Raw genomic sequence first — 20320 nt, forward strand, 5'->3', positions numbered from 1 at the left:
AGAGACAGAGACAGAGCCATGGCTGGGGATGGCGAGGGACGCGGCCACACACCCGCCGCGGCCGCGGCTGCGGGGCCCGGCCTGAGGGAGCGGCGGCCCTAGGACCGGCCCGGCGGCGCCAGCCAGCAGCGGGAAAAAACAAATAAATATATTGCCACGAAATAAAAATTAAAAGAAAAAAACAAAAAGAACCAACCGAAACCGGGAAAAAGCCAGCAGCCCCAGCAGCAACAGCAGCAGCAGCACCGCCACCACCAGCCCGCAGCGCTCGCCCACCGCCGCCGGCCCGCGGGAGCAACCGGCCGCCGCCAAGAGCTCCGGGACGCCCCGCCGCCCACCAGATAGATGTGCGGTCCCGCCGCCCGCACGGCCGACGATGAACGCGCAGCTGGCGATGGAGAACATCGGCGATCTGCACGGGGTGAGCCATGAGCCGGTGCCCGCCGCCGCCGACCTGATGAGCGGCAGCCCCCACCACCGGAGCGCGGTGGCCCACCGCGGCAGCCACCTGCCGGCCCACCCGCGCTCCATGGGCATGGCGTCCATCCTCGACGGCGGCGACTACCACCACCACCACCGGCCGCCCGAGCACGCCCTGACCGGCCCCCTGCACCCCACCATGACCATGGCCTGCGAGACACCCCCCGGCATGAGCATGAGCAGCACCTACACCACGTTAACCCCTCTGCAGCCTCTACCTCCCATCTCGACGGTCTCGGACAAGTTCCCTCACCACCACCACCACCATCACCACCATCACCATCCCCACCAGCGGATACCGGGCAACGTGAGCGGCAGCTTCACGCTCATGCGGGACGAGAGGGGTCTGGCGTCTATGAACAATCTCTACACCCCCTACCACAAGGATGTTACCGGCATGGGGCAGAGCCTCTCTCCGTTGTCTGGATCGGGCCTGGGGAGCATCCACAACTCCCAGCAAGGGCTGCCCCACTACGCTCATCCCAGTGCCACCATGCCCGCCGAGAAAATGCTCACCCCAAACGGATTTGAAGCCCACCACCCTGCCATGTTAGCCAGGCATGGCGACCAACACCTCACCCCCACCTCCGCTGGCATGGTGCCTATCAACGGGATCCCACACCACCCCCATGCCCACCTGAATGCCCAGAGCCACGGGCAGATCCTGGGCTCTGCCAGGGAGCAAAACCCTTCTGTAACTGGTTCGCAGGTCAACAGTGGAAGTAATTCAGGGCAAATGGAAGAAATCAATACCAAAGAAGTAGCTCAGAGGATCACCACCGAGCTCAAGCGGTACAGCATCCCCCAGGCTATCTTCGCCCAGAGGGTGCTGTGCCGCTCTCAAGGGACGCTCTCAGACCTGCTGAGGAACCCCAAGCCCTGGAGCAAGCTCAAATCCGGCCGGGAGACCTTCCGCAGAATGTGGAAGTGGCTCCAGGAGCCGGAGTTTCAGCGGATGTCTGCTCTGCGGCTTGCAGGTGAGCCCGCTGCGGGGTGTTCGGGGCACGGCAGCGGCAGAGCGGGGCCTCGGGCCTGGGCAGGCCGCCCCGGTCCCTGCCCGTCCCTGAAGAGCAGCACCGATCCCCGTTCCGCCACTCCATTTCTCTCCCTTGCCCTCTCCCTGTCTCTGCTCGGTGCACGGGCACCGTCCGGTTCCTCAGACAAAGCCGAGCCGGGGCTCGGGGCTCGGGGCTCGGGGCTGGGGCAGCGCAGTGCGGCGCCCCGGCTCTCCCCGTTCCCCGGGCCAGGCTCCCTTGCCGCGGGCAGGAGGTCGCCCAGCGCGCTCGGTAACGGGACGCCGCCGAAAGCCGCTCGGGCCGGCGGCAGCGCTGCCCGGAGCGCGGAGGGCGAGGCGGAAATGCTGGAATCGGCGGCTGAACCGGGCCCGCGGACGGGGTGCGGGGGAGCCCCGGTAATGCCCGCCGAGAGCAGTCGGTGCCCCTGCTTTGTGCGGGGGCGGTGGGCTCGGGGTCGCGGCGGGGCTCGGGGCCCGCGTCCCGCTGGGGCTGGGTGAGCTGGGACACGCGTTTGGTTCGAATGAGCCGAGCCCGGCGGGTGAGCGGTGCCTGAGAAATGCTGGTGGCTAAATTCGTTTGATTTCATTTTTTTTAAACTGGTTGTAGTTATCATTAGGCCGCGCACTGTGAGTTTCGCGTGGATGTCTCTCCGTGACACGAACCGGCCGTGTCGCGGTTCCGCTGCCCCGCTGCCCGGGGTGCTCCCGAGCGGGTCCCGTATTGTCCGCTCAGACATGGCCGTTCCGGGCCGGACCTGTGCCCTGCCACCGCCTCCCAAAGCCTCCCGTCTGCGCTCCGGGTGCAGAGCCCGGCTTTAATATACCGTGAGTGAGGGTTTGTTAATTAAGTGATAGGTCTCCATTAATTTGTCCCTGGAGAACGCAAGACAGTCAATCCGAGTTGGAGCCAGGGTCACTGATCCGTTTCACAGACAAAAATAAGGGAAGGGCCAAATCTTTCTCCTTTCAAAAGCTCAACGGGTCTTGCGCTTTCGACTACCGAGACGGTGAGAACTTGCGAGGGTTCCCCGGGTGTGCAGGGACGCGGCTGGGCCACCCCCGTGCTCCGTGCCTGTTTTCAGTCAACCACCTTGTTCCAGAAACCTAAAGCAGGGCTAGGAAGGGTCCGGGGCAGGGCCTCCCTCCCCGCTGTAGCTGGCCCGTAGGTGCCCGCCGGTGGAGGACGTTGCTCTCTTTGGCTTCCACTCCTGCCGAGTCGGTTTCAAAGGTCTGAGGTCTCAGAAATTGCCCTTTCCGCCTTCCCTCCCTCAGCAGCCACCCCACCAGCGAAAAACCCTCGTCTTGCTGGTGCTACCCACGAGAGGAGGATGGAGTTTGTGTTTCCAATCTCCCCGTAACGATTGCTAAGGCGAACTTTCTTCGATTTGGAGCGTGTTTTTACGACAATTTGGTCGACCTGAATCTCCGCTCATTTGCATAGATCGATACTGGAAACAACCCCTCGATTCGGAGCCTGCTGGCATCCCTTCGCTGGCGCTGCCGGCCGGGGAGCTCTGCCAGCCCCGGCGGCTGCAGGCCGGGAGGGACGGAGGGAAGGAGGGAGGCGGCCGTGCTCTGCCCAGCTGCCGGGTCCGGAGGGTCCCATTGTTCGCTGCTGCCCCCAGACCGCCCCTTCCTCCAGCCACCTCAGCGCTGCCCTCTCATAAACGGATCCCGGTAATCCCGTTAGAGAGACAAAGCCTCATTATTCCGCCTTCCCTTTCCGATGAAACCCCAAAGCTGGCACCTCACAGAAACGGCTTCCCCGGGGCCGAGAGGGGCTGGCAGCACGGGGGGGTCGGGATGTAGAGCATCCCGAGCAGAGCTCTCCCGCGCCCCGGGGGCTCCGGGCCGGGCCCGCGCAGCTCTCCCGCGTACCGGGGCTCCGGGCCGGGCCCTCTGAGCTCTCCCCGCGTACCGGGGCTCCGGGCCGGGCCCTCTGAGCTCTCCCCGCGTACCGGGGCTCCGGGCCGGGCCCGCACAGCTCTCCCGCGTACCGGGGCTCCGGGCCGGGCCCTCTGAGCTCTCCCGCGTACCGGGGCTCCGGGCCGGGCCCGCACAGCTCTCCCCGCGTACCGGGGGCTCCGGGCCGGGCCCTCTGAGCTCTCCCGCGTACCGGGGCTCCGGGCCGGGCCCGCACAGCTCTCCCGCGTACCGGGGCTCCGGGCCGGGCCCGCACAGCTCTCCCGCGTACCGGGGCTCCGGGCCGGGCCCGCACAGCTCTCCCGCGTACCGGGGGCTCCTGGCCGGGCCCGCACAGCTCTCCCCGCGTACCGGGGGCTCCGGGCCTCCCCGGGCGCTGCCCACCCGGGCTCCGGCAGCACGTGGCATTTGCATAGAGTTGCGTCCCTGTCCGTGGGGCGGTGCCGGGGCCCCCGCCCCGCCCCGCGCAGCCTGCGCGCCCCTCCGCGCCGCGCTGCCGGCTGTAAATGCATAAAGTATCGATTTTATTTTGTGCAGGTTTTAAATGTGTGATGATCTTACTAAGTGGTAAAAATCTGCCCCGATTGATATTGATGTATGAACATCAATTCAAAATAACATAAATTACTGCGGCCGACGCAAATTAAATTTCATGTCCAAATTATAACTCACTCCCGGGCGTTTAGAGAATTATCAGGTGGATAAATACCCAGAGCCGCCTTCATTTCTTCCCTTTCTGATTTCCTGCAGACAACAACCGGGAGGCAGTGCGGGGGATGCAGCCTGCTTATTTTAGGCCTCGTGGTCTCGCCTTGCACTTTATCTTGAGTATTTGCCCCTTCCAGCCGTCCCTGGGGGATTCCTACCTCCCAGATTACAGAAGCTCCGACAAATAGAAGAAAAATTGGTAGTTACATGGAAGCAGGATTGAGGTCTTGACACTTCCTGGGCTGTCTCTTGAAATGTAAGCAGAACTGCTAATTGCAAAGCTGACCTCTTCCAGCCTCCATCTTATTCATCCCATCTCCCTTCTCTTCTCTGTTCTTTTTTCCTTTGTCTGTCCCACTCTCTCTCTCCTCTCTATCACTGAATATTTATCTATTTGACTGTCTCTCTGTTAGTTTTCCCTCCCTCTCTCTCGCCTTCATTGACATTTGGAAGGGCTGTGAAGGGAGCCGAAAAAATAAATACAATTAAAAGAAAAAGTACATCCCTCCTGTAGCCTGCTGGGATTTGAGGCTGAATTCATTTCAGTTTGTTGGATTTTTTTTTTCCGTGTGTGTGAGAAAGAGGAAACAGGAGAGGATAAAGGAAGAAAAAACCGCGACTTTTTCTTGTTCAGGAAAAAATAATCTGCTTCGAGCCATTCATTGTTGGAACTGCGACTGCTCGCCGGCCTCGCTCGGGAGGAAGGGTAGCGCCCGGGGAAAATGCGGCAGAAACACATTTTGTGAAGGCCCCAGAGGGGTGTAAGGGAGCCCGAGGTTCTTTAGAATCCACTGCCGGAGGGTGTCCTTCGCCATGTGCGCCCTCCGAGCGGGCTCGTCCCGAAGGTTCCCCGAGCGGGGCAGCAGCGGGAGGCACCGAGGGGACCCCGCGCTCGCCCGCGGCTCTCAGGAGGGGACAGCCCGTCCCTCCAAAGCTGCTCCATGTTTGCCCGCGCCCTGACTGCTATTTTTCATAGCTGCACCTCTTTTCCTCCCCTCCTCTTCTCCTTTCTCCCTCCCGACGTGAATCCCGGCTAAGCTGAAGCCTTGGGAAGCCGGCGAGAAATTCTCGCCAAATTAACTGTAAAGAAATCGATGGAGTAATCAGAGCGTTTTCCACATTAAATATGAAATCTAATGACGCCGTTTGCACCTCTCGCCCGCCGCCGCCCCCGAGCGCACCGGGAAGGTCTGGGCCGCCCCGGCCCCGGTGGCCTCATTAGGGGCTGTTTAATATTTACCCTGCGGGCACTTTGCATAAAGGCGTTTGCATCAGGGAGGCGGGGGGCTTCGACCGGGGCCTTCACCGGCGACACTCCGAGCGCGGACCGGGCCCGGGGGAGAGGCCCTGCCCCTCCCGACCCTGCGGGCCGCCCGGACGGGACAGCTCGGGCCTGGCTCGGCGCACCTCGGGCCGTGACAGCGGCCTCGCTGCTGCCGGTGCGGTGCCTGGGCCGGAGGGATCGGAGGTGGGAGAGCGCCCGGAGCAGCCGTGCCCGGTGCACAGCCGGGGCAGCGCTGGGGCGCGCTTGTTTGCCGGCCGTGTCCTTCGGCGGGATTGATTTACAGCCGCGTTTGCCCTTCGTTAATGTTTGCCCAGCGGGAGGAGGAGCGGGGCCGGGCGAGCCGCGTTCCTCCGCACCGGGCCGGGCCCGTCCTGGCACAGCCCCCGCCCCTCGGCGCTGCTCGGCCCCGCCGCGTGTTCGTGCGTGCGTTCGCCGCTGTTTGTTTGTTTTAATTAGCGCCGCGTGGCGGGGCGGCACCCGGGGCCGTGCCCGCTCCCACCCTCGCTGCCGTTTGAATCCAGCAGCCTCAAATCAGGGCTGGTGCCGCCCGTGGGTGCCGCCGGGGCCGCCCCGGGTCACACAGCCGGGCTGCGGGCGCGGTGCCCGCCCCGACCCGCCGGGGCCATCGCGCCGTCCGCAGCCATCGCCGGTCGCCCCTCGGTTCCCGGGGGTTCTGCGCCATCTACTGACGGCCAGCGGGCGGGAGCGGCCCCGCCGGACCGGGCACCCGCCCGCACCGGGCACCGGGCAGCGGCGGCGGCTCCGGGGAGCGCTGCGAGCGGAGGGCCCCGCGCCGCCACCGGGCTGGCTCCGCGCGGGGCGAGTGAGGCCCTGCTGGAGTTCAGCACCACGAACAGCGGCCGCCGGCACGGCCCGGCCCCAGCTCCGCCTCCCGCCCCGCTCCCGGGCCAGCCCCTCCCGGCTCATGGACGAGGCCGCCCGGGCGCAGGTGCTTGCTGGGCCTCCCCACGGCTGGCGGCCCCGATGGGGAGCGGCACCGCATCGATTGTCCGTAGCTGCAGCCGGCAATTAGCGCCGCGGTGCTGCGGCCAGCGCCGGGCCGAGCGCACGGGCTGCCCGCGGCGGGGCGGCTCGGCTCCCGGCAGCACAGAGCCCCGAGGCCCTGTTTTGGGCATGAGCGCCTGCGAACTGCGTGGCCAGAGGGGAGCGAGCTTCCCCCAGCACGGTAACTCAGCCGGAGGGGTCGGGGTGCCCCAGGAGGAGAGGAGAGGTGAGTGGCACCGGGATTGTGCCCGCTGCAGGTGACACCGGTAAGGAGCCCGCGCTCCTGCCGGTGCTCAGCTGGGTTCTGCGCGATCTGCCTTGTACATAGCCAGGAAGGAACGTGATAATCAGATTGAGACAAAATCATCTGGAAATCATAGGCCAGGTGTGCTCCGGCGCCTGGCTTTGCCCATACCGGCGTTAACCCCCCGCTCCGGCTCTGCCTCGGGCAGCCCTCACCTGCCCCTGGAGCCGGAGGGTCCGCATGGACTCCACACGAGGGACGAGAACTCCGGGAGTTCTAAGGTGACTGGAGAGTAGGAGCCGTTGCTGAGGTGCTGGTGAATTTCCCCTGGAGACTGCAGGCATCGAGGGGAGCTTTTCCTGAGGACCGACCGGGACCCAGCACGGCCGCGTGTCGGGCGCTTCCATGATCAAATCGATAAATGTAGATTCGCGTTTCAGACATAAATCTACCTGGATTAATCATACCCGGACTGAGAAGTGACCGATGCTGACAGACTCTCTTTGGAAGCACAGCTGACTTGAGCCGTTTTGGTTAAGAAGAAGTCAGTTTTATGATGCTGAAAGATTAATTTATAGGAACTATTTATTAACGGAACAGTAGTTTTCCTTTCCCCCCTCCCCTCACTTTAGGTGATAGGAAGCCTCAGTGGTGACATTTTCCGTGCAGCCCGAACGGAATTACAGCTCGATGGACGGCTGCTGTTCCGCAGGGCTGCGGGCAGCACCGCGGGGCGCAGAGCGCGGCTGGTGGGGCTGGAAATGCAGCTGCTTCCCATAAAGTAGTGAATTGGATGGCACAGGGGGCTCTTCCTAAACTCTTGGGTGCAGAAAGCCACTGAAGTGAGCCCGGGCTCAGGTTTTGGATGTTTTTAGGGTGCAGAATTCTGCACTCGTTGTCACACGCATTAAAAACCCGTCGGTAAGAACTGAGCCACAGGCGGGAGGGTTGCCCGCAGCCCCTTTTCCCCCGTTTCCCCCCGCACAGGCAGGTTCCCAAACGGCTTCCTTAATGTCCTCCCCAGCCGGAGAAACTCCTTTATGCCATCACTAACTCATTTCTCCTTTATTTGAAACATATCTCGTTATTTTGAAAAAATTGGAATTGACGGAGAACTAAAAAATTGGAGCCGGGGAAGCGGCAGCCTGTAGGAGCGGAACCAGAGAAACGACCCGAGTTTTTCAGTGAATCTGGCCATACTCAATGTTGCAGTGAAGCTTTTGCGTCGTTTCCAGCGCTCAGAAACTCAATTTTCGGCTGCTGTAGCAAAGTCTCTGCCTGGGGATGCGGGAGGGGGCGGAACGCGCCGGAGTCAGCCCCCGAACGCCGCGGAGGCTCACAGGGGGATTCGCTCGCACACTCGGGGCCGGGGCAGCGGGGCGGGCGCGGGGTCTGTCCCGCGGGGCGGGGCGGGCCGGGGGCGGGACACGCGGAGGGTGTGGAGGGCACGGCCAGGTGCGCAGCGGGCGGTGCTGCCCGGCCGGGGGGGCCGGCCCGCGTAGGCGGGGCGCGGCGCATAAGCGGGGCAGAGCAGAGCACGAACGGGCGGCGTTTTCCGGCTTGCGCTATGCGGAGTGCAGCGGAACGGAACGGAGCGGAGCGGCTGGCTCTCCCCAGCGGGATGCCGTGCCTTGGTGAGGAGCCCAGGGCGCGGCGCGGAGCCCACGGCGTGCTGTGATGCCTTAGGGAGGGAACGTGCCGTGCGGTGGGATGCGGTGCTGAGCCCCGCGGTGCGGTGGGATGTGATGCCATGCCGCGGGATGTGGTACGGTCCCCGCTGTGGGGTGCGGTGTGATGTGATGCGATGCGGTACTGTGCGGTGCAGTGCCATGGGATGCGGCGCGGAGGCCCGCGGCGCAATGGGACGCGGTGCGGTACCGTGCTGTGCAGTAGGATGCGGAGCCGAGCCCCGCGGTGCAATGGGACGCGATGCAGCGCGCTGGGATGCGGTACCGTGCGGTGCGGTACCGCGGGATGCTCACCCGGGCCCCGCGGTGGGATGGGATGCGGTACCGTGCGCTGGGATGCGGTACCGGGGACTGGGATGCGGTTCCGTGCGGTGCGGTACCGTGCGCTGGGATGCGGTACCGTGCGCTGGGATGCGGTACCGGGGCTGGGATGCGGTGCGGTACTGTGCGCTGGGATGCGGTACCGGGGGCTGGGATGCGGTACCGTGCGGTGTGGTACCGCGGGATGCGCACCCGGGCCCCGCGCTGGGATGCGGTACGGTACCGGGGGTTGGGATGCGGTACCGGGGGTTGGGATGCGGTACCGGGGTTGGGATGCGGTACCGGGGGTTGGGATGCGGTACCGGGGTTGGGATGCGGTGCCGCGGGATGCTCACCCGGCCCCCCCCGCTCGCTCCCGCGCTCCTCCCGCGGCGCTCCCGTGGCGCGGAGCGGGCGCCCCCCCGCGGCCGGGGCCCGCCGGTGCCGCTGCGGCGCGGGGCGGGGGCCGGGCCCGGCCGACGCGGTTAAAATATTGATGTAGTCGCAAAAATCGTTCATTAAGGCAATTTAATCTTTGCTATTAAATGTCCTTTCAATTCATTTGAGGTAATTAAGATGCAGTTTAAGTGATTAAATTCTAATTACTTATGCTACGCTAAGAAATATTTGTCACACTAATATGGTTAACTAAAGAGCCAGCTAAAGAATTTTAACGTTTGCTTTAAATGATATCGCAGGGAAATCAGGTGCTTTCCCCTGATTGATCCACTTAGCACCACATTGTGTAACGGTGATGTCAGTTTGCTGAAGTGGTTGCAGATCCATCAACACCGAGTTTGTGTAAACCCCTGAATCCCAACTGCCGAGTCAGCACTCCTCAGCCAGATTCACTTCATTATTCCAGGGGCAGCAAATTAAGGTCACTCATTTTAATACAGTGCCAGGAGTGAGATGTTTACTGTTCTGGCTCAGCTGGGATCTGTATGTTGGTGGGGTGATGTCATCCTGTGAGCTTCCCATACACACAAAGGTATTTTCATCCCTTTTGATGTTATGAAACAACAAAAGAGTATTCCTTGGATTTGATGGCAGAGAAAAGAGACACAGATCAGAAGATCTCTGGGCATATGGAGACACCTATACCCTGAATAAGCGTAAATGCAAATCACTAGAGAAACAAGTGCCAAATGCTGAATAATGTCAGGATTAAAAAGAGAGAATTTAGTGTGGGCTCACGTTTCAGAGTAGACCATGCTCTTTTCAGTTGACAGGAGAAAGCTTTGGGGAGCAACCTGTGTCCCAGGTGGACTTTCATCCCTGAAAGCTGTGCACGGCCTTACCCCACAGTGGGCTGGAGCTGAGGGAAATGCTCTCCCAAGCCTCAGTGCTGTCTGTGACCTGCTATGAGCTGCCTCCATGAGTGGAGGCTCTCTCATAGAATGCCTTTCCAGAGGGATTCCATTTCCCAAGCACCTTTGAGGAACCTGGGGCAGTGCAGGTCACCACTACACTGTGATGTATCAGAGTGATGTCACCCAGCAGTTGTGGCTATTATTCAGGTGAAACAGATTTGCTTGTGTTTAGTTCATGTGGGGACATCTAACCCTCAGGTAGCCTGTGTCTCCTATGTCCTTTTATTTTGTTTTCATATGCCCCCAAATATGAAGGTTTTGATAATTGGGAAAGGTCTGTTGTTTGTGTGTCTCTCTGCAAGCCCCAGAGGTGTTATTCATGTGATAAGGATGTACCTTATCACACTTTATTGTGAGTTATTTGCACCATGAATTTACCATAAGCTTTTGGCTACTGGTTTCCACTGAGCTGTTGTAGCCAGTGTGATTAGAACCATCTGTGATGGCCAAAGTCCTCCAGCAGTTTCTGCTCCTGAGGAAGCAGAAACACAGCTGCTTTCTGCACCAGAAGGTAGAGCCTCCTACAGAAGAATATCCTTCAGGATATTCTCCAGTCAATACCAGTGAAGCTTTCACTCTCCACACATGTTATTGGATACTGTGTGGTGTTTCAAAACTAGAAGCAGATGATTTGGAAAGGGGTTCCTAGGTGGATGCAGTTCAGACTGTAGCTGAGCTTTCTGGACCTGACACAGCAGAGATTAGAAAATACATGTAAAGAGAGACTTCTAAAAGGGCTTTTTATGTCTTTAAGACAGTCCTGTAGACACAAGGTTGGGATAACTAAAGGACTTCTGCAGGAGGAGGGGTAAAAGACATCATCTCATACAAGGCACTTGGTGGCCATCAAGTAATGGTGGCTTTGGCCTGGCTGTGCCTGTGTGGGCACAGCTCTCTGAGACCCCAAATCCACCATCTGCCTCCGTGTCTGCACCCCTGCATGCCCTGTCAGAGCTTGTTCTGTGCTGGCACCACAGTGGCCACCAGCTGAGCGATGCCTCTCTCAGGGAGAGTTCCCTTCTGACACCAAAAGCAGCCACAGGGCTTGGGGCAGGGCTTGCCCAAGTAAAATTCTCCATTGTTGTTCCCTCTGCTGCAGTGACAGTCTTCCAGAAAAGCAGTCAACAGAACTTGTGGTGATATTTTACTTTGTTCACAAACCAAACGAGAACCCATGGGAAATTAGGTTTATTGAGAGCATCACCAGTTTTATTCTTTGCTTCTGTTTTTTTAGAAAGGAAAACTGGAGTTTGCCAGAAACAGCAAGGCACATGTGTGCACACCACATCCATAGTAATCAGGGGTTTTTCCTTCAATTTTAAAAAGAAATCCATCCTCTAGGGATGAAACATTAGATCAAGCATCAGGGTTAACACCTGAGCTTACTATCATCTTGACTTTTACACTGACTGAATAATGCCATTTATATCACAGGTAGGCAAAGCATCCTCTTCACTGTCTCGACCTAAAGATGCAATTAGTGCATTTTCATAGGGGAAAGGGTCCTGTTCCCAGCCCTGGCAGGGCAGAGCTGCAGCTGGGGCTGCAGAGGTGGAGCCCATTTCTGCTCCATGCCCAGGCTCCTGGGCCGCCCTGGCATGCACAGACCCCACAGGGCCTGGCAAGTTTGCTTGAGCAAATCCCTCGGGTGCCTTAGAAGGAACAAAGGGAGGCAAAAATAGATTGATGGGTTGTGTCAGGAGAATTGCAAGTGTCAAAAATATCTGTTGCTCAGGGCAGAGGAAGATGGAAGTGACTGGGAGAGGCCGGAGTTCAGGACTGGATTTATAAGGCTCCTTCTGGCACTGATAATATTACATTGTCATATCTGCCCGTGTGCTGCCAGAGTCAGGGTGACTCTTCCTTTATCCTCTGCTTTTCTTTTTTCTTAAAGGCTTTTTCAAAAGGCCTCACATGGAGCATTGCTCAGCTGGGGCACCCTGGAGACAAAGAACAGGGCTCCTGCAGCAGGCAGTGAGGGCAGGGAGCCAGCAGGTGTGTCCTGGGGAGGTGCACAGCACCCTGCAAAGCACCTGAATCCAGGTTCTGTGCTCTGGGAGAGGGTCCTCTCACAGTGCTCAAGGGCAGGGGCACGAGAAGGACATCAGTGCAAATTACTGTTATTATCTTCTGCTGTGTAAGATAAAAGAGAGATGGAGTGTGTGATAAATCGCTGTGAGGACAGGCTCTGGTGTTTTTCCAAAAAAAAACATTTCAGCTGACATCTCTGACCTCAGTGGACATTAGGGGAGGCCCTGGCACTAGGGTAGGAGCTGGCCTGAGCAGGCATGGCCTGGCTCAGAGAGCCTGGCAGCCCCACCTTGCCAGGCCCATCTCTGTGCCTGCTCTGCATCCACTCTCCTCTTGGAGCAGATTTTATCCCGTGGTGTGCATTTGTTCTCTGGCAAGCTGGAAGCTACAATTTATTATTAAAATTGATTGGCTCCAGTGCAGGGAAAACGATCGCAAGGAAACCCTATTACAGTTTTTCATTATCACTATTATTTATTTTTAAGTGCTATTAATATTCCTGGGCCTGGACAAGGCAGAAGATGAGAGGTGCTATCCACTCCTGCTGCTCACAACCTGAGCCTGGCAGTGCAAGGGCTCCTGGAACAATTGAGTGTGTTGGGAAATTTTTGCCCTCAATCTGCCTCTGGCAAATACTAATGGAAATAGAGCTGAAAATAGTTGCAAAAAAAAGTAAAATAGGCTTATTTGTATCATTGACTGGATAGGTTTTATTTTTTCTCCCTAGTAATGAGCTATTTTTTCTTACCTCTGTGATGTCACTAGCATTAATTAAGAGGGTTTTGATACAATTAAAGTTGAGGAGCAAGGTATATTGTAGCTCTTGGGACACTGTCCGTGGAAATAATTGTTCAGGAATACTACATTTCAGGAAATGAGCACAAGTTCAGGAAGACAATGCGTTATGCAAGCCAGTTTCCCAATAGATGGTTGTTTTTTTGTTATTCCCTGCTATTTCAGAGAGCTCATGTAGCAGCTTGTGGTCGAAGCCCCAGAGGCTCCCATCACTAATTGAGCTGGCTCTGCACCTACTGCTGTGGCTGTCATTTGTGATGTGGTGATTCACACTGAAGCATTGCACAGCGCTGACTCGGATCACGCTAGCTGTGCCATTAGGATTTTGTGACAAATTATGATCTGGATGGAGTATCTAGGCAGAAGATGGAATTTGTGTAGCCTTTGAGAAAGGGAGGTGTAAAGCAGCATGAGCAGAAATGAAGCACAGTAAATGTTGTCTGCACTTGGTTTGTCTTCTTTTCTGCCTGAGCCTGTTAGCAGGGGCAGCCAGAGCTGGAGGCTGAGGCTGTTGTAAAGCTGAGCTCCTGCAGCTGCTCTCCCAGGAATTTCTGATTATGGTCAGAGATAAATAAAAGACTGAAATGCTGTTGGTATCTTCATTCTGAATATGTGGCAGAAAATAACAGACTATTCTTGAAAAGGCATTTTTAACCCTTGGTTTGCCCATGTCAGCCTCCAGTGGGGATGCAGATTATTTCAGCAGGAACCAATCCCCACAGTGAATTCAACAGTTTGGCTTCAGTAGGGTCTCATGTGCATCAGGAAACCCGGTTTTTAGCCCAGAAGCTCCACGGTGGTTTAGAGGTCAGGATGTAACTTCAAAGTATTCTTCAAAGGCTTTCAGATAAAAATACCTGTAGGAGACGTGAGCTTGGCAGCCCAGTCTATTTGATTGATGTGTGATTTCTCAGGAGAGAGTATGTGGCTGGAATATATATTGCTAGGGACATTTTCAAAAGCCTCTCCTCAGAGGGGACTGAGCCACCAGTGCCTTGGTCCCTGCCTGGGCCAGCACAAGGAGCCCTCACAGCTCTGGGCTCCTGATCTGTGCAGTTCCCATTTCTCAGGTACAAAAGGTGAATGACTATTTTTATACCTCCCATGAGCAACGAATCCCTCATGCCAGGGCCAGCTCTTGATAGTAATACAAGCTGTAGAAAGGACCTTTGCAAAGTAATTTGTTGTTTTCATTCCAACAATCATGCTGTAAGTAGAGATCCTGCACAAAATTCTTCATGTAGTCAGTACTGATCTCCACAGAAGCCAGGACTAGACAGACCCAGAGAAAGAACATTCATATTGCCTTCAGAAACACATCTCTCAATCAGAATTAAAGGACATTGTCAGGGAATGAAGGGAAACAGAGAGCTTCAGAGCATTTTGAAAGTGAGACAGAGGAATCTGGCCTCCCAAGGAAGCTTTTATCCTGGCAAAATGCTAAGATGAGCTGGCACATGGTCAAAGGCTGACAGAGGGATCTGGGAGTCTCCCTCACATCCCATCAGATCCTGCCTGGAATGTGCTCTGGGAGGCAGATTGCAAATTGCAAGCACCCTTTATTAATGTAGAGCAAAATAACATTCTCAAAGGGAAAGAAGGGATGATTAGATGAAATAAGGAACAATTCTAAAATGAAGATTTTCTATACCATTGTTTTTCATGACAAAACATGTTTATTTTGTTCAGAATTTATTTGGCCTGTAAGACTGTAGTAGTATCCTGCTTTCTCATAGTTTATTAATTCTCAGTCAACAAAAAGCTACAGAAATGGATTGAAAGCAGCTAATAATGGTGGAAAGTATGACCAAGGTTAACTTTAGAGTTCCCTGAAATTCCACTCTACCTCCTAGAGATATTTAATAGCTAAATTCTCAGCACTAAAGATGGTATCAAAATGTAAGTTCTTAGTAACAGCATTTGCTGAGTTTTAACAGACAACACAGAACAATTTTCTAACTTTTATTCCTTTTGCTTGTAATGGTTTACAATGAGTTAGAGATGTAAAAGTCCCACATCCTGTCCAAACTCAGAAGCTGACATGAACAGTCCTTTTTCCCTGATTTGCCCTGCACTGTGCTCCCCCACTGCTCTGGCAGCCCCCTCTAATTGTGCTCCCCTCTCTTGCAGCGTGCAAGAGGAAAGAACAGGAGCACGGCAAGGACAGAGGGAACACGCCCAAGAAGCCTCGGCTGGTCTTCACCGACGTGCAGCGTCGAACTCTACATGCAATATTCAAGGAGAACAAGCGTCCGTCCAAAGAGTTACAAATCACCATTTCCCAGCAGCTCGGGTTGGAGCTGAGCACCGTCAGCAACTTTTTCATGAATGCACGGAGGAGGAGTCTGGATAAGTGGCAAGACGAGGGCAGCTCCAATTCAGGCAACTCATCTTCTTCATCAAGCACTTGTACCAAAGCATGAAGGAATAACCACGAACTGAAACCTCGGTGGAAAAGCTTTAAAAAATAAATAAATAAATAAAATAAAGACAGACCAGGACCTCAAAATAGCAGGTTTATACTTAAAACTATTTGAAAAAAAATATTTATAAGTCCAAAGAAACCAAAGACTTATTTCACCTGCATTATGACTTTGTTCTAAGACACACACTTTAGTAGGATGACGACTTGCAAAAAAAACAGAGAGGAAGAAGGAAGCGAAATGGAGGGAACGGAACGGAAAGCAAAGAGAAGAGGAACAGACCACTGGTCTCACACCTTTGCCCATCATCATCCTCACCGTACTTGGCTGTGTAGTGGTTTGGAGCGTAGTGATTTCCTGTCATTGAGCAGACATCTCTTTGGATACAGCTCTTCACGGCCACAGCAGTTGCCATGGAGGTGTCAGTGTGTCCGTCCTGCGTGCACCCAGTGGGTAGGGACTTAGGGCTGGTCTCCAGAGAGGGCTGTGCCAGGGCACGGCCCCCAGAGCGTGGAGTCGTCTGAATTCCTTGGAACGGTAGTGTGATTTTTGCTGTTTCACTGTTTGAACTTGGCTGGTGCAATGCCTCGAAACAAGTTCAAACTAGGCAAAGAAATTTTGAATGGTACCTAAACCAGTGCATTCTCTTTGTTTGTTAAGGAATGTTCAGATTTAAAAAAAGGAAAACTATTCCATCCATAAAAAAAAAATCGACTAGCTACCAAAGAACACATTTAATAATTGTATTGCAGGTATTTTATTGCAATGATTTTAATATTCCAAAGCTATTTTTACACAAATACTATGTAGAGTTATAGGTATAAACTAATCTAACTGTATAACACATAAAACTTGTAATCAAGACTGTTATTTGCAATTAGTAAAACCACATTATCGTTTCTTTCTGTGATTGGCAAGAAAGAATGTCACCCGAGGAGAGCACGGGAACCAGAACGGGATGCTGCTTCCATTGAACTCAGTGAGCCCTTTCCTCACTGACTCCAACGGGAGCACAAGAGGGAGCCGTGTGTGACACCGTGTGTGTGACACCGTGTGTGTGACACCGTGTGTATGGCACTGTGTGTGACACACCGTGTGTGTGGCACTGTCCCCAGGCGGGTCCCGGCTGGAGCTCCAGCGTGGCTCAGCTCTGCCATCTAGCCTGCGAGCAGGGGACCTGAGGCACTCGGGATGCAAAAATGAAAGGAATTGAGGGATGCAAAACCGCAGGGCTCAGCGTCTGATCGATACTCTTTGACATTAGCGAGCTTTTTTTTTTACCTATCGACTTTACCAGGCGAAGGAATAGTAACAGCTTTGCCGGCTCGTGGTCCTTTCCTGCTGGAAGCAGTGGTAGAACATCAGTTTACGTGGGAGGAGCTCCAAGGGGAGCTCCAGGAGTGCTTTTGGAAGGAGGAATTGGGATCTCTGGAGTCAAGAGCAAAATTCTCGTGGCACAGCGATACAGCCCGATGTTTTGTGGCTGTGTGTCTACGTGTGGCAGGCTGAGCTGGTGTCCCGTGCATTCTTTCTTGCTCATCTCTTAGGATAATGCATGAAATAGTTTGAAGTTTGTAGCTGAAAAGCTTTAAACGCTCTGTTGCTAACAGACCCATAGGAGAGAAATCATCCCGTTCCTACTCTGATAAAATTAAAGAGAAAAGCGTGAAATATCTGCATATTAAATTTTAATGTAAAGGGGAAATAGACTTTAAGAACCATACATGTGCCTGTTAGATTTCTAACTGGTCTTTCAAATTACTGTAGTAATTATGCTAGGTATATTAAATTCCAAAATAAGCAAATATGCAGGTATCGGCCCAATGCAAGGACTAGAAATAGATAATCTTACTTCCAACCTTTTTGTTTTTAAGGAAAAAAAAAAGACAAAGGAAAATTCAAGGTAAACTAGAATCCAAATACTATAAACAGTAGCAGATACTGGTTTGGGGGATGAAGCCCACTCAAAATACCAGTGACACCAAAGTAGAACAACTTCTGTAGCACCAGTTGTTTCCCAAGAGGACAGGGTCTAGTCAAGGTTCAGGGTATACAGTTTGTTTCCACCCAGTGTTTAGAATACAGGTGAAATATCTCTTTACTAAAATAAAGTTAAATAAACCCAATATTTTTGGCACTGAATATTTCTCCGTATTTCAGTATGTTAAACCCACTTTAAGGCTGACAAGGCAATTATCTATGAAAATGGCATCTAATCTGGACTTTTTTGAGTCTCTAGCTTACCTTAAATTTTAGCAAGCTTTCTTTTGAAGTGTTCCATCCCCATGGAGACATAATTGACATGGAAACATTGATAAGCTCACATAGGAAGTACCTTATGAATGCAGTCTCATTAGTGCAAGGTTAGTAAAGGACAGTGATAACTAAAGGTTTCGTTTTTTTCCAGCAAAACACTGCTTTGTGACGTACCTATAGTTTAGAGAATAAAGCCTTATTTATTTAAAACTTGAGAGTTTAAAAAATGCAGGGAAATTCAAAGTACATTGCCGCATTTTTAGTATTTCCATTGTATTGTCTTTATAGACTACTTGCTGAAACCAAAGAGAACTTTCATACCAGCATTAAATTTGCACCCAATATGCAATTTCAGGATCTCTGATACACACACATGCAAGCCCCTAGACAAACAGGACTGTGTATATGTACATGCACACACATTTTGATGGGGTGTATGTATGTATACACGTGCACACACACATGTCCACACACACTAAAACTGATGCACAAGTTGTAGATTTTAAGTGTTTTGGGTTTTTTACATGTCTGTTTAAGTAGATATAAACCTTTTGGTTTTCTCTAAGCCATTAGGAACAAACCACTCTTCCCATGAGCAATATGCGCCTCATACTCTGAATAGGCAAAGAACACAATTCTCCTCAAATTCCTTCAAAACATGAAGCAAATAACTCTGGAACTGCTCAGTGTAGCTGGAAAGCTGTGTTACCTCTGAGCAGACTGTCCAGCCACACCGACTGAAGCACAGACAGGTTACCTGGTGCTCCCTTGCTCTGCCCGGTGCCATCACCCAACAGGGCATCCTTGAAGGGGAGTTTCCTCTGATGCTGCATTTAACATTTCCCAGGAAACCTGTCTCTGCCTGTTAGTGTCAGTCTTTCAGCTCATTTCATTCCTGACAAAATGGAAATTGGTTTCAAATTCGACAAGAGGATCCAAAACTCTGCCAGGAAGGAATAGGAGAGGGAGCAGAACCCAAAACAGTCTGGGAGCATCAGGAGATGGGGCTTCAGTCAAAGGTGACTCCAAGGGCAGGAGGGCATTAGGAACATGCATTCAGCAAACAGGCTGCATCCAAACACGACTGCAGTGACCCACAGGGAGAGGCTGGCCAAGAGGTGAACTGTCCTCATCCATCCCCATTGTAAATGGCATCATTTAGATTTCTAGGAAAAAAACAAAACAAACTTAAAAAAGCAAGTCCTCCTTCAGCCTGCCCCAGAGCGCTCCTTCAGCCCTGTGTGCTCCCCAGGGCTGCAGCCTCCTCTCCTTACTCAGGTAAAGCAAACCCCCCGGAGCCGGCCAGACACGGGGCCTGTGCTGGGGAAGTTGCTCCTGCGCCCCAGGCCAGGAGCGAATTCCCCGGCAGGCAGGCAGGGTGGCCTGGCCCGAGAGCAGCCCCAGCGCTGCCCTGGGCACCGCGCTGCTCCTGGGCACTGCCCGGGGCTGCTGCTGCTGCTGCCCAGAGCGCTCACTAACACTGCTGAGCTAATACCAAAGAGTCTTAGGACACCTCTCCTCACCTGAGTTGTAAACAGGACATTTTTACCCCAAAAACGTTCCTTCTTTCTACTACTCTTCCTCCTATCCTCCTCCTCTTCCTCCTCCTTTGTACATAGGGATGAAAACTATGCATTTAGCAAACAAAGAGAAAGCACTTACCCTTTTCTATCTCACTGCGTTTGGGTGCATTCAAAGGCCCAGGGGCTAATTTTGAGACTTTGCTTAGCCTCCTGGTTTATTATTGTGGTGTGGTTAGCTTTACAATACATTTGGTAACTATTTGCTAAAGACAAAGAAGCAAAAGGTAAGGAATAGCTACTTCCACGTGTTAAAAAAAAAAGAAAAAAAAAAGAAAAAAAAAGTGTGTAAAGATCTACTATTTATAGTGTGAACCAAAGACGCTACCTCACTCGATTTCCATTGGTGATTTTAATCACATTGATGATACCAAAGAATACCAAAGATTTTTCATGCACGGCCTTGGTCTGGAAAGGGAACTCATCCTCCTTCTTGCCCCCATCCCCTGACCCCCTTCCTCACCTTCACTCAGTGTGTAACCTTGTCTTCATTCTTAGTGGTAATGCTAATAACCTTATGAATAATTCTCTTGCTACAACTGCTACTACTGACGATGATAAGGATAATAATAATAATAAAGCTCTTGGCAAACATGTTGCAAACTTTGTAAACTCATAGGACGAGTGCCTTGCTTGAACCAAAGTGTTAAACCGCTGTTGACCTCTTTATCTCTCACCTTATACTCTTTGAATACCTCAGCCTGTTAGAAAGGCCACTAATGAAAAAAGGAATAATTCTTCACCGTGGTGCTTTTTGCCGTGCAACCATGCAATGAAACTTTCTTTGATACCAAAGGAAAATGTTTTTTTCCACTTTCTTGCTGACAAACCAAAGGTTCCCTCTCCTTTCCCCCAAAGCAGCTTGAGTCCCTGAGCCCAGACAGGCCGTGCATCGCTTTTACCAATTCCTCCAAATACCTCATAGTAATAAATCTTTAGGGTTATGTTGTATAGAGAGTCTATGTGATAAGGCAGAACTTACTAGTTTGATAATTGTTAAGGTTACTTAAAAAAAAGCTTTATAATTCTTATTTATTTTGTAGGGGTTGTTTTGTTTGTATATTCCTTTTATATTGTTTGGTTTGGGTTTGGGTTTCTTCTTTTTTTCCTTTTTTTTGGCAGAACTTCTCTGTTATACTCAAGGAAGATCTTATTCCTGGGAATGTTTCAAAGTGGGTAAAGATCACTGTTTGCAATGAATGCAAGAAAGGGAA

General features: G+C 53.2%; 1 protein-coding gene across 2 annotated transcripts; it reads left to right on the forward strand.

Annotated features, from left to right (window-relative positions):
• The first annotated feature begins 376 nt into the window (after positions 1 to 376).
• ONECUT1 (one cut homeobox 1) lies at positions 377 to 19700 on the forward strand. 2 transcript variants are annotated; one of them, XM_063169656.1, is made up of 2 exons: positions 377 to 1457; positions 14978 to 19700. In XM_063169656.1, exons 1-2 carry the CDS (start codon positions 377 to 379, stop codon positions 15268 to 15270), a joined length of 1374 nt encoding a protein of 457 aa, XP_063025726.1. In that variant the 3' UTR covers positions 15271 to 19700. The 2 variants fall into 2 exon arrangements, with proteins under 2 accessions (XP_063025726.1, XP_063025727.1); XM_063169657.1 differs by lacking the exon at positions 14978 to 19700 and adding an exon at positions 4169 to 4878.
• The last annotated feature ends 620 nt before the right edge of the window (positions 19701 to 20320 follow it).

Source organism: Melospiza melodia, chromosome 15 (assembly GCF_035770615.1).
Source record: "Melospiza melodia melodia isolate bMelMel2 chromosome 15, bMelMel2.pri, whole genome shotgun sequence".
NCBI classification, from domain to species: Eukaryota; Metazoa; Chordata; class Aves; order Passeriformes; family Passerellidae; genus Melospiza; species Melospiza melodia.